Source organism: Chelonia mydas, chromosome 1 (genome assembly GCF_015237465.2).
Source record: "Chelonia mydas isolate rCheMyd1 chromosome 1, rCheMyd1.pri.v2, whole genome shotgun sequence".
In the NCBI taxonomy this organism is placed as follows: domain Eukaryota; kingdom Metazoa; phylum Chordata; order Testudines; family Cheloniidae; genus Chelonia; species Chelonia mydas.
In genome coordinates this window covers 140,552,556-140,567,927 of record NC_057849.1, presented here as the reverse complement: position 1 = coordinate 140,567,927, position 15,372 = coordinate 140,552,556, and the positions used below count along the sequence as shown (strand labels likewise).

At 43.0% G+C, this 15,372-nt stretch overlaps 1 protein-coding gene across 10 annotated transcripts in view; it reads left to right on the top strand.

The window, feature by feature from the left end:
- The window catches only part of KLHL15 (kelch like family member 15), a 54,920-nt gene that overhangs the window by 18,190 nt on the left and 21,358 nt on the right, over positions 1–15,372 (top strand). For 3 of the 10 annotated variants that reach the window (XM_037901795.2, XM_043537985.1, XM_043537986.1), the window contains exons 2-3: positions 1,157–1,239; positions 13,271–13,982. In XM_037901795.2, coding sequence (XP_037757723.1) covers positions 13,278–13,982 — 705 coding nt within the window. In that variant the 5' untranslated portion in view covers positions 1,157–1,239; positions 13,271–13,277. Of the gene's footprint in view, positions 1–1,156; positions 1,240–1,326; positions 1,551–3,788; positions 3,829–10,249; positions 11,353–13,270; positions 13,983–15,372 lie in introns of those variants that run through there. The other 7 variants (XR_006287880.1, XM_037901793.2, XM_037901814.2 and 4 more) reach the window with 6 other exon arrangements.

Here is a 15,372-nt window from a genome sequence, read left to right as displayed (position 1 = left end):
GGTGCAGTGTGTGAGGCAATGAATGAGATGGGAGTGTCAGTAAGAGATGCAATGTGGAAGACAGTGCAAGGTGGGGGTGGCAGTAGAGGTGCAGTAGGAGGTAGTGAAGGGATGGCAGTGGTGCAGTGAGAGGCAGTAAAAAGGGGTGGCAATGACGGTGCAGTGAGATGAGTGAAAGTATGGGGGTGAGAGTGGTGGTGTAGTGAGGCAATGAAAGGTGGGTGCGCAGTGAAATGAGTGAAACGGTGGGGATGCAAGTGACAGTGCAGTAAGGCAATGAAAGGGTGGGGGTGCAGTGAGAGGCAGTGAAGGGGTGGAGGTGACAGTGATGGTGCAGTGAGGCAGTAAAGAGGGTGGGGTGACCGTGACGGTGCAGAGAGGCAATGAAAGGGTGGGGGTGCAGTGAGAGGCAGTGAAGGGGTGGGGGGTGACAGTGAGTAGCGGTGAAGGAGATGGGGTGACAGTGATGGGGCAGTGGGAGGCAGTGAAGGGGTGGAGGTGACAGTGATGGGGCAGTGAGGCAGTAAAGAGGGTGGGGTGACCGTGACGGTGCAGAGAGGCAATGAAAGGGTGGGGGTGCAGTGAGAGGCAGTGAAGGGGTGGGGGTGACAGTGAGAAGCGGTGAAGGAGATGGGGTGACAGTGATGGGGCAGTGGTAGGCAGTGAAGGGGTGGAAGTGACAGTGATGGGGCAGTGAGGCAGTAAAGAGGGTGGGGTGACCGTGACGGTGCAGAGAGGCAATGAAAGGGTGGGGGTGACAGTGAGAGGTGGTGAACGGGATGGGGTGACAGTGATGGGGCATGGGAGGCAGTCAAGGGGTGGGGGTGACAGTGATGGGGCAGTGAGGCAATGAAGATGCTGGGGTGCAAAGAGAGGCAATGAGGAGGGGGGCTGACAAGGTCGTTGCAGTGAGGCAGTAAAGAGGTGGTGGGGTGCAGTGAAGGGGTGGGGGTGACAGCGTCCGTGCAGTGGCAGGCAATGAAGGGGGTGGGGGTGACAGTGTCGAGGCAATAAGAGGCAGGGAAGAGGGTGACAGTGACGATGCCGCGCGAGGTAATGAAGGGGGAGGGGTGGCAATGGCGGAGCTCTCGGGGCAGGTGCGGGGGGCGGCTGCCGCTGTCGCTTGCTGATCCCGCCCCCTCCCGCTCTCCCGCAGGTGGCGGCGGCGGAAGTGACGTGGCCAGGGGGCCTGGCCTTGGGGGAAGATGGCGCCCGTGCCTGTGCTAGGCAGCGAAGGAGGTAAACAAGTGTGAGCGAGCTGGCGGGGGGGGGCGAGGCAGGGGTCCGGGGGGCGAGGCCGGGGCCGAGCGAGGGGCCGGGAGCGCTGGCGCCTGGGCAGTGCCGGCGGCGCCTCCCTCGCAGGCGTAGCGGGGAGCAGGGGCGCAGGCGCGCGCCCCCCACCCTGCCGCGGGCGTCACCTCAGCCCTTGCCCCGCGCTTCAGCCCCCCGGGGCGCGCCGCCTCCTCCCCCGTCTTTATGTCACACCGAGACCCCCCGCTCTGCAGGCTGGGCGGGCGGAGTTGCGTCTTCAGTGCTGCTGCTGCTGAGAGGTAGGTGACGCCGCTGCCGGGTCCCCCCTTCTGCCCTTCCCCCCGCTGCTGCTGCTGGCCCGAGGGGTAGAGCCGCTTCCGCGCCGCTTCACACTCCTTTCTCCCCCCCGCTCTCCGCCGCCCCCCAGTTTTCTCTCCAGCCCCGTCCCTGATGGGCTGGGCAAAAGAGGACACCCTCCCCCCGGCCCCCCGCTCGCTCAGCCGCCTGCTGCTGCCGCCGCCCCGTGCGAGGGGTGGAGGGAGGCTTGTTGCGTGTCTCCAGCAGCAGCAGCACACGGGAAGAGGATAATCCTGGTGGGTGTTTCTAGGGTAGCTCTGGTAGCGGGAGCGGGGGATGCTCGGGGTAGTGTAACCGGCTGCGGCAGGGTGCGTGCGCGTCCCGCCCGGCCTCCGGTGGTGTTTTTCCTCTGACCTGGCTCTCCTGCCGCTTAGAAGGTGTCGCCAGAGAATAGATGCCCCTTTCTAGGGCTTTCTCTTTTCTCCCTCCCCTTCCCCATACCTTTTATTTCCAGAGAGAGACTGGCCTGGTGATCAGTCTTTTTCCCTGGAAAATCGTCAATGGCGAGCACAGCGTGTGGGGAGGACATGAAGTGGTTACTGCTGAGTTTGTGTTTTCGTTTTAAATCTCTCCCTGTTTTAAAGTGAGGTTAGTTAGCGACGGGAAAAGTCTTGCAGACTGAACTTACCTTTCCACGAAACACATGTGGCGGGGCCAACAGCAGTATATAGGCTTCCCACGCCCACCCTTCCAACGTGCACCCTCTTTTGGAGCAGTCTGTTCTAGTTCAGTTTCCATGTTCATTCAGTCCAGGCCTGTGTGCTGAAGTTAGCAACAGGGTTGCTCACTGGTGTCAATTCTGGTGTAGGGCTTTGTGTTCCAAAAATTTGTCCATGAGGAAGTGGACTGAGATCACTAATTAGCATTTAGTCTAATGCTTGCCCCTTGATGGAAGAATCAAAAGATTTTTATATTCGTAAGTAACCCATCTTCTGGCTCTGAAAACTGCGACTCTGTACATTGGGGCAGCTTGATATTTGAGGTTTGATTCAGGAATTGTATTAAATATGCCAGATACATAAATTGTAGGAGTCTCCCAAAAACATAGATGTGTGTTTTTAAAAAAAAAAGTCTGCTCAGTAATCAGTGAGGGGTAAAAATTGTATTAATTTATATCATGTGATTTGTAGGATTAGCAAATATTATCAAAGCATTTAAATAAATACCAGAGTAGGTTACTGTTGCTTTTTAAAAATTCTTAGGGTTGCCCCTTCCAAATGAACTGGGGAAATATAAAACAACTATAGGATGAAGAAAAAACTATGTACAAAGTTTGCATTAAATTAAGATGGAATGAATGTCCTTTATTTTGTTCTGTACTTTGTAAAGTTAGTTTTCAGTAGTAGTAGTCAGAATTTTGTGGTTTTTATTATACTAGTACATTTCCATACGTTAACAATTCAGACCTTTAAGTTTGTAAGTATAAACTGATCAATTTAGATGTTCAGGGCTACTAGGTATCAAAGGTTTGTCTTGCTACTTTATTAATGTTAGATCAAATTGCATAGTTAAATGTTGCAATTTGGATAATTTTTTGTTAATGACAACTTCACATTGAAAAAAGAAAAGGAGTACTTGTGGCACTTTAGAGACTAACCAATTTATTTGAGCATAAGCTTTCGTGAGCTACAGCTCACTTCATCGGATGCATACTGTGGAAAATACAGAAGATGTTTTTATACACACAAACCATGAAAAAATGGGTGTTTATCACTACAAAAGGCTTTCTCTCCCCCCACCCTACTCTCCTGCTGGTAATAGCTTATCTAAAGTGATCACTCTCCTTACAATGTGTATGATAATCAAGGTGGGCCATTTCCAGCACAAATCCAGGGTTTAACAAGAACGTCTGAGGAACAGTGGAGGGGGAGGAATAAACAAGAGGAAATAGGTTACTTTTTATAATGACTCAACCATTCCCAGTCTCTATTCAAGCCTAAGTTAATTGTATCCAATTTGCAAATTAATTCCAATTCAGCAGTCTCTCGTTGGAGTCTGTTTTCGAAGTTTTTCTGTTGAAGGATAGTCACTTTGAGATCAGAAATTGAGTGACCAGAGAGATTGAAGTGTTCTCCGACTGGCTTTTGAATGTTATAATTCTTGACATCTGATTTGTGTCCATTTATTCTTTTACGTAGAGACTGTCCAGTTTGACCAATGTACATGGCAGAGGGGCATTGCTGGCACATGATGGCATATATCACATTGGTGGATGTGCAGGTGAACGAGCCTTTGATAGTGTGGCTGATGTTATTAGGCCCTGTGATGGTGTCCCCTGAATAGATATGTGGGCATAGTTGGCAACGGGCTTTGTTGCAAGGATAGGTTCCTGGGTTAGTGGTTCTGTTGTGTGGTGTGTGGTTGATGGTGAGTATTCGCTTCAGGTTGGGGGGCTGTCTGTAGGCAAGGACTGGCTTGTTTCCCAAGATTTGTGAGAGCGTTGGGTCATCCTTCAGGATAGGTTGTAGATCCTTGATAATGCGTTGGAGGGGTTTTAGTTGGGGGCTGAAGGTGATGGCTAGTGGCGTTCTGTTGTTAGGCCTGTCCTGTAGTAGGTGACTTGTGGGAATTCTTCTGGCTCTATCAATCTGTTTCTTCACTTCTGCAGGTGGGTATTGTTGTTGTAAGAATGCTTGATAGAGATCTTGTAGGTGTTTGTGTCTGTCTGAGGGATTGGAGCAAATGCGGTTGTATCGCAGAGCTTGGCTGTAGACAATGGATCGTGTGGTGTGGTCAGGGTGAAAGCTGGAGGCATGTAGGTAGGCATAGCAGTCAGTAGGTTTCCGGTATAGGGTGGTGTTTATGTGACCATCACTTATTAGCACTGTAGTGTCCAGGAAGTGGATCTCTTGTGTGGACTGGTCCAGGCTGAGGTTGATGGTGGGATGGAAATTGTTGAAATCATGGTGGAATTCCTCAAGGGCTTCTTTTCCATGGGTCCAGTTGATGAAGATGTCATCAATATAGTGCAAGTAGAGTAGGGGCGTTAGGGGACGAGAGCTGAGGAAGCGTTGTTCTAAGTCACCCATAAAAATGTTGGCATACTGTGGGGCCATGCGGGTACCCATAGCAGTGCTGCTGATTTGAAGGTATACATTGTCCCTAAATGTAAAATAGTTATGGGTAAGGACAAAGTCACAAAGTTCAGCCACCAGGTTAGCCGTGACATTATCGGGGATAGTGTTCTTGATGGCTTGTAGTCCATCTTTGTGTGGAATGTTGGTGTAGAGGGCTTCTACATCCATAGTGGCCAGGATGGTGTCATCAGGAAGATCACCGATGGATTGTAGTTTCCTCAGGAAGTCAGTGGTGTCTTGAAGGTAGCTGGGAGTGCTGGTAGTGTAGGGCCTGAGGAGGGAGTCTACATAGTCAAACAATCCTGCTGTTAGGGTGCCAATGCCTGAGATGATGGGGCGCCCAGGATTTCCAGGTTTATGGATCTTGGGTAGTAGATAGAATATCCCAGGTCGGGGTACCAGGGGTGTGTCTGTGCGGATTTGATCTTGTGCTTTTTCAGGGAGTTTCTTGAGCAAATGCCATAGTTTCTTTTGGTAACTCTCAGTGGGATTAGAGGGTAATGGCTTGTAGAAAGTGGTGTTGGAGAGCTGCCGAGCAGCCTCTTGTTCATATTCCGACCTATTCATGATGACAACAGCACCTCCTTTGTCAGCCTTTTTGATTATGATGTCAGAGTTGTTTCTGAGGCTGTGCTGGAAATGGCCCACCTTGATTATCATACACATTGTAAGGAGAGTGATCACTTTAGATAAGCTATTACCAGCAGGCGAGTAGGGTGCGGCGAAAGAAAAACACCCATTTTTTCATGGTTTGTGTGTATAAAAACATCTTCTGTATTTTCCACAGTATGCATCCGATGAAGTGAGCTGTAGCTCACGAAAGCTTATGCTCAAATACATTGGTTAGTCTCTAAGGTGCCACGAGTACTCCTTTTCTTTTTGCGAATACAGACTAACACGGCTGTTACTCTGAAACTTCACATTGAAAGGATCACTTTTTGACTATCACTAATTTACTGTTAGATCTGATTGTGACGTTCATTGCCTGGCTTCGCGAATATGCAAACATTAAATAAATAAATTTTTGCTGGACAGTTTTATGCCATGTCCGATACCTAAATAATTTAAAGGAAGGCAAATACCATTGGCTGTAATCTACAACATATGTTGTTTAGGATGAAATCCTGTCCCCATTGAAATTAGTGGCAAAACGCCTATTGACTTCAGTTGGATCACTGTTTCACTGGTAGATATTAATAACATGGTCATTTCAAGTTAAAATTTCATATCTGCCGAGCTCTTGTAATGCAAGCTAATGAGACAGAAGCTTTGGTTGATCAAGGTGCAGAGTTAGGGGAAGTTCTGACTGGACTGGGAACTACTGATGATTGGTTGGCCCATAGTTACAGCTGTGTTTTGAACCATTTCTGTCAGAACCATTCTTTTTATTATCTTAAAATACGGTTTTAAAGGCCCATCTATTGCAGCAAATTTTAATGTGCTGTGAATCATGTTATAAGATGGAAGTGGTCTGACCATGTGATAATATCCTTTCTCTTACCCAAAGTCCAGACTTTTTAGAACCATATAATCAACCAGTATTGCAGTTCTGATCTTTTTGGGACTATAACGTGGTTTAGTTCCAGCTGTGCAGGCAAGACTGAACTGGGTTATAATATGAAACTCCAAAAATTTCAATGTGTAAAATTTAAAAAAAATGCCTAGGTTGCTTATCTTTTGAAAACTTTACCCCTAGGAATGTAGCATTTTGTGTCCATTGCAGCCAAGTTTATTTTTAAACAACTTTTTTCACCCAGCTATCACAGTTGTTCAAATGATGATATAGACTATTCCCTCCCTCAGCAGGGTTCTAGTATAGTAGTTTTATGATATATAACCATGTTGGACACAATCCATGTTATGTAATGGGTTTTGGAAGTACCTCAAACATAAGCCTAATGGTCCCATGTGCAGTTGGGCAATTATCTGAAAATTTTCCACCATTGCTAACTTTAATTCGGCTAAATCTGTGTTTATAAGATGTGGGTAAAATTTTCAAAAGCATCTAGGTCCCATTTTTAAAATTGACTTAGGCATTTAGGAGCGTTAGTCTCAGTGGCTTTCAGTGAGATCTAGGCTCCCAAATGTTTAAGTTGCTTTTGAAAATGGGACTGTAGGCTCCTAAGTCACTTAGGCATGTTTGAAAATTTTACCCAGGCTCAATGTGTATTTTGCCAAAATCTAATTGAGAACCCTAGTGTGTGCAGGCTGAACTGTCCCTGAAACGGAAATTAATTTTCACAGGTTCTTAGCCTGTGTATACGCTAACATTTTACTTCAAATTTCCTGCCACTGTAAATAGTGAAGTTTTTCGGTTGTGTAGCAATGAAGAGCACTAGTGTAGCCCAGTTACCTCTTTTCCCTACTATGTCACTCCAGCTGTTGCTGCCACCAGTGAGAAATTTTGAAGAAAAATTGTAGCGTAGACAATGCTTTATAGTGACACATACACCAATGATAAAATACAGATCAATTCTTAATTTTATGTACTTGTAATTGGATTTTTAAAGTTTATCGGTTTACAGCAGACGCAAGCCTTCTTTTCAAAGATGTGTGTAATTATGAATGTCTAATTTGCGCATACAAATATAACTATACACATCCTGTTTTCACATACATTTGTATACATCTGACCACTCAGGGAAATACTGCATTTTTGCTGACAAATTAGGTAAATGCATTCATTTTTGAAAACTGAGCCTAAGTCTTAAATTCAAAAGGAGTTTCACTATGTGTATATCATAAAAGTATATTTAAATTTTACTAGATGGCTTTTGATGGAAGGTGGAGAAATATAGAATAGACTCTAAATCTGTTGTTCCACTGAGTTTTCCAAAAAATAGTTAGCAGTGCAGCTAGTGAAATATCTTCCTGTGTAATGGTTTTGGGCATAATGTTATAGTAAAAGAGAATTTTGGTGTTAGTCATATTCAAGTGTTCAGATTGATGCTTTTTCAGAATTTCTTGGCGGTAGAAAAAAGAAACATTCCCTCTTAATTAATAAACTCGAAATTTACTAGTTCTTCCTCAGTCTCGCTCAACTGAATTGTTGTATAATACATAAGTAAGGGGAAAGGAAATCTGCCCTTCAACTGAAGTGTTGTAATCCTACACTGGCCATTGTTAGCACCTTCCTAAAACAAGAAATTTCCCTGGAAAATACATACAGGATTACAACATTTAAAAAACATGAACCTTTATTTATTGTAAGCTAACTTCTAGGAAGTACTCTGGTTTTTGAAGAATTTGACGACAAAACAGATTGTAGGCCAAATTTATCCTTGGTTGAACTCCCTTGTCAGTAGACTCTATGGAATTGATCTCCATTTCTTCTTTCACTTGTGACTATGAGCTCCAGGATCATTGGGATGAAGGGGAATTCTTTACAATCAGCAGCAAAAAATTAAAATCTGGAGCAATGCCTTCAGTGCTTGACTTCTCATCTTTATTCTACAGCTTTGATAGGTGTGCCAAGAAAAGCAATGCTTTTCCAGTCACAGCGGAAGTAGTCTATGTACTGAATAATATGCAAAAGGTGAAAAATGTCTGAAAAGCTAATAAGGTTAAGGGTTTTTCCCTTTTGATTTTCTTTCTTCCTGTGCTGCATTTAGAGGTCACTTGCTGTGATATCACTGACCCCTCTTTGATGGGGGAAATGAAAAGTGCACCTTTGTAAATAACCAGGAAAGGGAAGAAATTACTTCAGAGAAGAGGATTAATTATTTGTTGTGATAGAATGGTATTGGAATATATTAGACTACATATTGCCTTTAGACAGAAGCACATGTGTCTCATGGCGGGTAGTGGGTGGGGGGGGAGAAAGTTCCCCACCATCACCACTACCTATTCACATTTCCTCCACCTAACCAATTCGCTCTGTAAAGTGAAATCTAAATTGCATTTTTATTGAAAATGTGAAAAAGTTCATTTTGTCATTGTCTTCTGAGAAATTGGCTGCAGTACTTTAATAGCAAATAGAATTACATATAAATTTGCAAGTATGTGTGTGGGAGGAATGGAAAAATTATTTGGAAAAATACTTGCATCTGGAATTTTTACATCACTTTGTTTTAATTAAACTACCAGTATATTATTGCTGTTTGCTTTAGACTGAGGATATCAGCAATATAAATGAAATTTTTAGCAATTTCACTTTCTTTGAATTGTCCCTGACTCTACCCATTAGTCCACCCCATGTTTTTTGCTATTTATAAGTTAGTGGTACAGAGAATTTTTTTTGTAGGTCTGTGCTAAAAAAAATAGGGCTCTGCATACCTATTCAAATGTGTTGCTATGTGGCAAGATATGTATTTAATGGGGTAGAAGATGCATAGCTTTTATTTTTTTCTTTCCACTCTCTCCGTACAAACTGTGAGAGACTAGAGGGGCTCTGAGGCTTCTTTACGTTGTGTTAAGATGGAGAAGTCTCCTTCAATATCTTTTCTCCCACTTTTCTTAAAAATCTGGTTACAGGCTTGACAAGTGAGTTTAATAGTATCTGACACGCAGAAGGCAAAGTATTTTGGGATAGGTAAATGAAGATTTACTAAAAATAATCCTTCATCTGTCTGTTAAATGGTCTACTTTTTTTTTTTAAAGCATCACTCGCAGTATTAAACTCTTTTTGAAACATTAGGTAATAATAGAGTGTTTGGCAGCTTGCATAACGTTATTGAGTCTTAGGCTAGAAATGGAAATGAACCCTCTCATTTTCACAGGATGGCAGATGTTTGAAAGACCCGAAGATATCAGTGGAATTTTAGCAGTTACTCTTTGAAGACAGGCTTATTTTTTATGTATTGTGGGGAAGTTTTCCACCTCACCTTCACCCATCCTGCTCTTCAAATAGAGTAAATTCAGAATTTTAAAGGGGGTACTCTATTTCCAAGTGCTTTCAGTTACTTAACTATTTAACGATCACAGTTGGATGGATGGGTGAAAATCCTGAATGTAATAACTATGCTAAAATGTAAGGAGCATGTTTCCCTCTTCTTTTCTCTGAAACTCTCTGGGCAAATCAGCAAATGCTCCTTTGAAAGTGGTGCATTTTTTGTCCCTCCTCTTTTTGCCAATTTCTTCCTGTGCATTTTCACCCTTCTTGTTTAATTGTCTTCCAGCTTTCTTTAGAGCATCATGAAGAAGTCTTTCAAGGCACCCTGTTGTTACCCATTTCTTTCCTTCTCTAACTCCAGAGACCCTACATCTAGATACCTATGTATTAAACCAAGGAGGGTGAGCCTGATGCAGCCATAGAGCCTACTAACGCTGTTCCTTTGGCCAGAGGGTGGTTTGAGAAAGCCCTTTCCTAAGGGATTCTTTGTTTTCTCTCATACTTTGTCCACAGAGTGAGGGATTAGGTCCGGGGTGGGCAAACTTTTTGGCCTGACGGCCACATTGGAGAACAGAAATTGTATGGCAGGCCATGAATGCTCACATAATTGGGGTTGAGGTGCGGGAGGGGGTAAGGGCTCTGGTTGGGGGTGCAGGCTCTGGGGTGGGGCTGGGGATGAGAGGTTGGGGATGCAGGAGGGTGCTCCGTGCTGGGATCAAGGGGTTTGGAGAGTGAGAAGGGGATCAGGACTGGGGCAGAGGGTTGGGGTGTGGTGAAAGGCTCAGGGATGCAAGCTCCAAGTAACCCCCGACCATGCTAGAGCACCAGAGTGGGGCCATGCAGCTACTTCCAGGAGCTGTGTGGTGCAGCCCCCAACCCTGCGCCCTGGAGTGAAGCCATGCCATGCCACGCCACGCCACCTCGGCTGGAGCGGGACCAAGCCACATGGTGCGGCTCCCCTGGCTGGAGCGGGGCAAGCCCTAGACTCTGCTCCCCAGCGGGAGCTCAGGGGCCGGCTTAAAACGGCTCGGCTCGTGGGTCGTAGTTTGCCCGCCCCTGGATTAGGTTGTTACCAGACAAATATGTGCTGCTATTGACCATCCAGTGGAACTTTCCTTAATTTTTGCTGGGCAAATTCTTTCCCCTCATTCTTTCTTTCACTTTCTCATGCATTCCTCATCTGTGTGAGTTTCAGCTCCTTCTGCCTCTGTATTTTAGAGGATGTGAGGGTAGGAGTTGGGGAGAGGACTTCTGTTGTTTCTGTTTTGTGCTCCTTTCCTTTTGAGGTGTTGGTGGGGGTGAGGAGCTTGGGACATGGTTCTTTCTCCCCCCCCTTCCCACACCCGATAGTGGTCTTTCTCAGCTGCTTGTCACAGTAGTTTTCCTTCGTAGGAGCAGCAGAGGAGGGAAAATAACATGACTTCAGTTGTTTTCATTTTGCTGGTGGGGATATGCTATACACAGGAGCAACAGAGGCAGAGGTATGATGTCTCGTGGTTATAGATGTTGGGGTGACAATGGACTGTATAGCTTCTCTCTGTTGATTGGCTTTGGGGGGATCATACCTGTTCCTCCACTGCCCTGAATGTAGCCTGTCCCCATCATGAATAGTGGAAGGAAACTTACTGGGATAATTGTAATTTTCACTCGGCTGCTGCTACTCTTGTTAATGGAAATTTTAGTAGGGTTCAGGGATTAACCCGTATTTCATGTAGAGCACACGTCTGTGATCAGTACAGCTGTGCCTGAAGATTGCCAGCAGGATCCAACAATGTGGGAATAGCACTAATGTTTTTGGACAGGGCTGTAAATGCCCACTCCTCATTTGAACTTGAGGTAGGCAAATGGGTGGCTGCATTTTTTCCATTCTGTGCTATCAGTTAAGGAATGGGGATGATGAGCTGCATACAGAATCCCCTCTTTTAATTTTCAAGACGTAAGGCTTAGAGTGGTGACAACATTATGACTAGAGCCCTATCAGATTTACAATCCATTTGGTAAATTTCACAAAGAAAGGATTTAAAAAATCCTTAATTTCTTGGTGGTGTAACTGGGGGTGTGTGTGTCCCGACTCAAAAGAGGGTATCGGGGGTGAGGGCAGGGCTGTTGCAAGGCTAATGTAGGGGGGTTGCAGTATTGTTACTCTTACTTCTGCGCTGATCTCAGAGCTGGGCAGCCAGAACGTGGCGGCTGCTGGCTGGATGCCCAACTGTGAAGGCAGCATTGCCACCAGCAGCAGCAGAGAAGGAAGAGTGGGAATACTACAACCCCCTACAATAGTCAGATTTCATGGGGGAGACCAGATTTCATAGTCCATGATGCGTTTTCGTGGCTATGAGTTTGGTAGGGCCCTAATTATGACCACTGGTCTTAAACTGTGACACTTGGCATACCAGGTGTAAGCTATTTCTGTGTCTTCATAATATTTAAATATAATCAGTTTGGTAATTTTAAAGTTTTATAGAAATAATTTTCAATAATTAATGGTTTCTTAAATTTATAACCACTGTAACCTAAAATATGTTTGTTTTAAATAATTTGTGCCAACAACCGATTTAATTTTTAAATTAAATACAGAAAACTAATGTAATGTAATGACTGTTGCAGGAAATTCAGAGTTAAGGGCAATTTTATTAAATTTAATATAAAAACATTCACACATCAAAGTTAATGGCTTGTCTTAAACTGGAAAAAGCCAGAAATTTCAGTGTTAAGGCTGAAACTCTTGCCCATTTAAGTAAATCCTAAATATTGAATAAGGTCTTTTTTTTTTTTCCCCCCTGACCAGGTGTCTTCCCAAATCCCTATAAGGTGGTGTCCCATCATACTCTTACTTTTCAGAATTTCCTACTCCCATGTATATTTTGCCATTAAATATTTAGCACATATGTAATGCCTTCCATCAGAGAAGCATCAAGTGCTTAATATGTGGTTGAGCCTTAGCAACCCCCCAACATGTAGGGAAGTATTTGCTGAGTTCTAATCTCAACTGTGCTTCTGATGGCCTTAATATTTTGCACTTCACCAGACTTGTTATCTAGTTAGGCCTCACAAGTAGCACTATGAAGTAGATAATTATTTTTTATCTCCATTTTACAGTGGGGGAAGATAGAGACTAAATCACTTGATCAAAGTGCAAAATGCTTTATTTCCATGAACAACCTAATAGAGAGAATTGAAATACTTTTACCTTCTACTATAATAAGCTTTTAAAAATTATTGCTTTGTAAAGGCCTTTTGAGTCTTATTTTTTTAAGATGAAGAAGTTTCTCTTCCTTTCAGAAGCCTTTAATGTCTTACGTGTTTTTGTGCTCTCCAGTGATATGTCCTTTTGGGGATCACTGTGGAAAGAAACGTGCAATGTGACTAGCTTTTGGAGGCATTACATAATTATCTGACCATGGAGTGATGTAAAATCAATAGAATATGTATAGTATTATCTCATTTGCACATTAATCTGCTTTTAGCACCAGAAATTTGAAATAAATGTATCATCTTACACTTAATATCTAGAAACTTGTTCTAGCTCCATTTTTGTTTTGTTTTTGTTTTACAGCCTTAAATCAATTTAAGTGATTTAAAAATGGATGTTTTCTGCAAAGGGTGGACCACATAGACATTTTTATCGTAGATAATTTATTTTCATTGACATTTAACACGTTGATATTAATGTTAAGGTTCATCTGGTCTGGAAAAGCTTGTATTATATAAACTCTTAGAAATAACACTTTCTGCTTTGATTCCTTTTTTTCAGGTGATTCATGGCAGGGGACTTGGAAGGGTTTAGCTCCTCCATCCATGATACCAGTGTCTCTGCTGGGTTCAGAGCACTGTATGAGGAGGGATTGCTTCTTGACGTCACTCTTGTCATTGAAGACCACCCGTTTCAGGCCCATAAAGCATTGCTTGCCACCCAGAGTGATTACTTCAGGATTATGTTCACAGCTGACATGAGGGAGCGAGATCAAGATAAAATCCATTTGAAAGGTCTGACTGCCACAGGATTCAGGCACGTCCTGCAATTCATGTACTACGGAAACATTGAACTGAGCATGAACACTGTTCACGAGATTCTGCAGGCTGCCATGTATGTTCAGCTCATAGAGGTGGTGAAGTTCTGCTGCTCTTTTCTTTTAGCAAAAATCTGCTTAGAAAACTGTGCAGAAATTATGAGACTCTTAGATGATTTTGGTGTAAACATCGATGGAGTCAGGGAAAAGTTGGATTCCTTTCTGCTAGAGAACTTTGTGCCACTCATGTCCAGACCTGACTTCTTGTCCTATCTGAGCTTTGAAAAGCTTATGTCTTATTTGGATAACGATCATCTGAGCAGGTTTCCAGAGATAGAGCTGTACGAGGCTGTTCAGGCTTGGCTGCGGCATGATAGAAGACGCTGGAGACATACCGACGCCATCATTCAGAACATCAGGTTTTGTTTGATGACACCATCCAGTGTTTTTGAGAAGGTTGGTGCATTTGAAAGCAATAGGCAGGATTCATCATTTAGCTAGGGCAGCATGCCGTTAAATAGGTAAGATTCCCAAATGTGTTAGGACGGGGGGGAAAAGACAGAGCATTGACTTTTTTTTTTTTCTTCCCCTGGCAAATAACGCATACAGAGGATCTAATATCTGAAAATAATGTCTTCTACTTTTAGAAAATAGCATGTTTTATAACTGGAGAACTGGTAGGTTTACCATGTTAGTTTGTAAATGATTTCTTATAATGAGGACATTTTAAGTAAGTTCATCCATATGAAGTTTAGTTTATTTCAGTCATTCTTATTGCTGTCCACATCTTGCTGCTTGATTATTATTTTTTTTTTAACTCTTGAGAGGCCCAAAGTGGATAGGGCCTATATTATTGTAACTGGGCATTAGCATAATCAAAAGCAGTTCTGACTGACTTTTAGTTTTAGATAGATATTGTGTACATGTTTTTTAAAAATCTACATTTTAATTGAGGTCACTAGATACTTTGTTGATGGGTGCTATAAATGAAGGTTATAAAAGAAGACAACTGTATACCTATTACTCAACATTTGGTTTATGTTAAAATGGTAAGGTGAAATTTTCAGAAGTCCCTAAGTCTCATTGAAAGGCAATGGTATTTAGGCTCCAAAGTCACTAAAGCAGTTATTGTGGGAGAATAACTTTGAGATTGTATGCATACATACATGTATGCAAGTGTCAGATCCTCATCTTTTTATGTCAGCATAACTCCACAGACTTCAATGGAGCTGGAGAGATTGACGGTAGATCTGGACCAGCATAACTTTTTTTAAAAAATTCATTTACTGAGAGAATTTTTAAAAAGTCATTGCTTTTATTGGGCAGAAAAAATACTTAGAGCGCTCCTATTTCAGCAATTAACTGATATTCTTGCTCTCTTATTCTCCTCTTGGTTACACAAGTGCAATTTCAATTAAGTGAGTAGAATTTGATCTATGGAATGATATCTGTTCCTGCTGTCACTTTGCTTTGTTGATTTCTATTTCACTATAAACACAGTTATGCATGCTCAGGAAATAGAATTTTGAGTACATTAGCAGCAACAAGCAAGGAGCAAGTTTCTCCAAATTCAGTCACCACTTATCAGCCAAAAGGGTCCGGTATAGAATAAACACTGTTCTTATCATCAGACTTTAATTTCAAAATACCTATCATTCTACTTGATAATAGTTTAAAATATTTTTTTAAATCTATTCTTTTTACTCAATTAAAGTCAATATTCTTTTGTATTGCTGTATGAAAATGTATAGTACAGAATGGGCCTTCATTAATATTTAAGGTTTCAGAGTAGCAGCCGTGTTAGTCTGTATTCGCAAAAAGAAAAGGAGTACTGGTGGCACCTTAG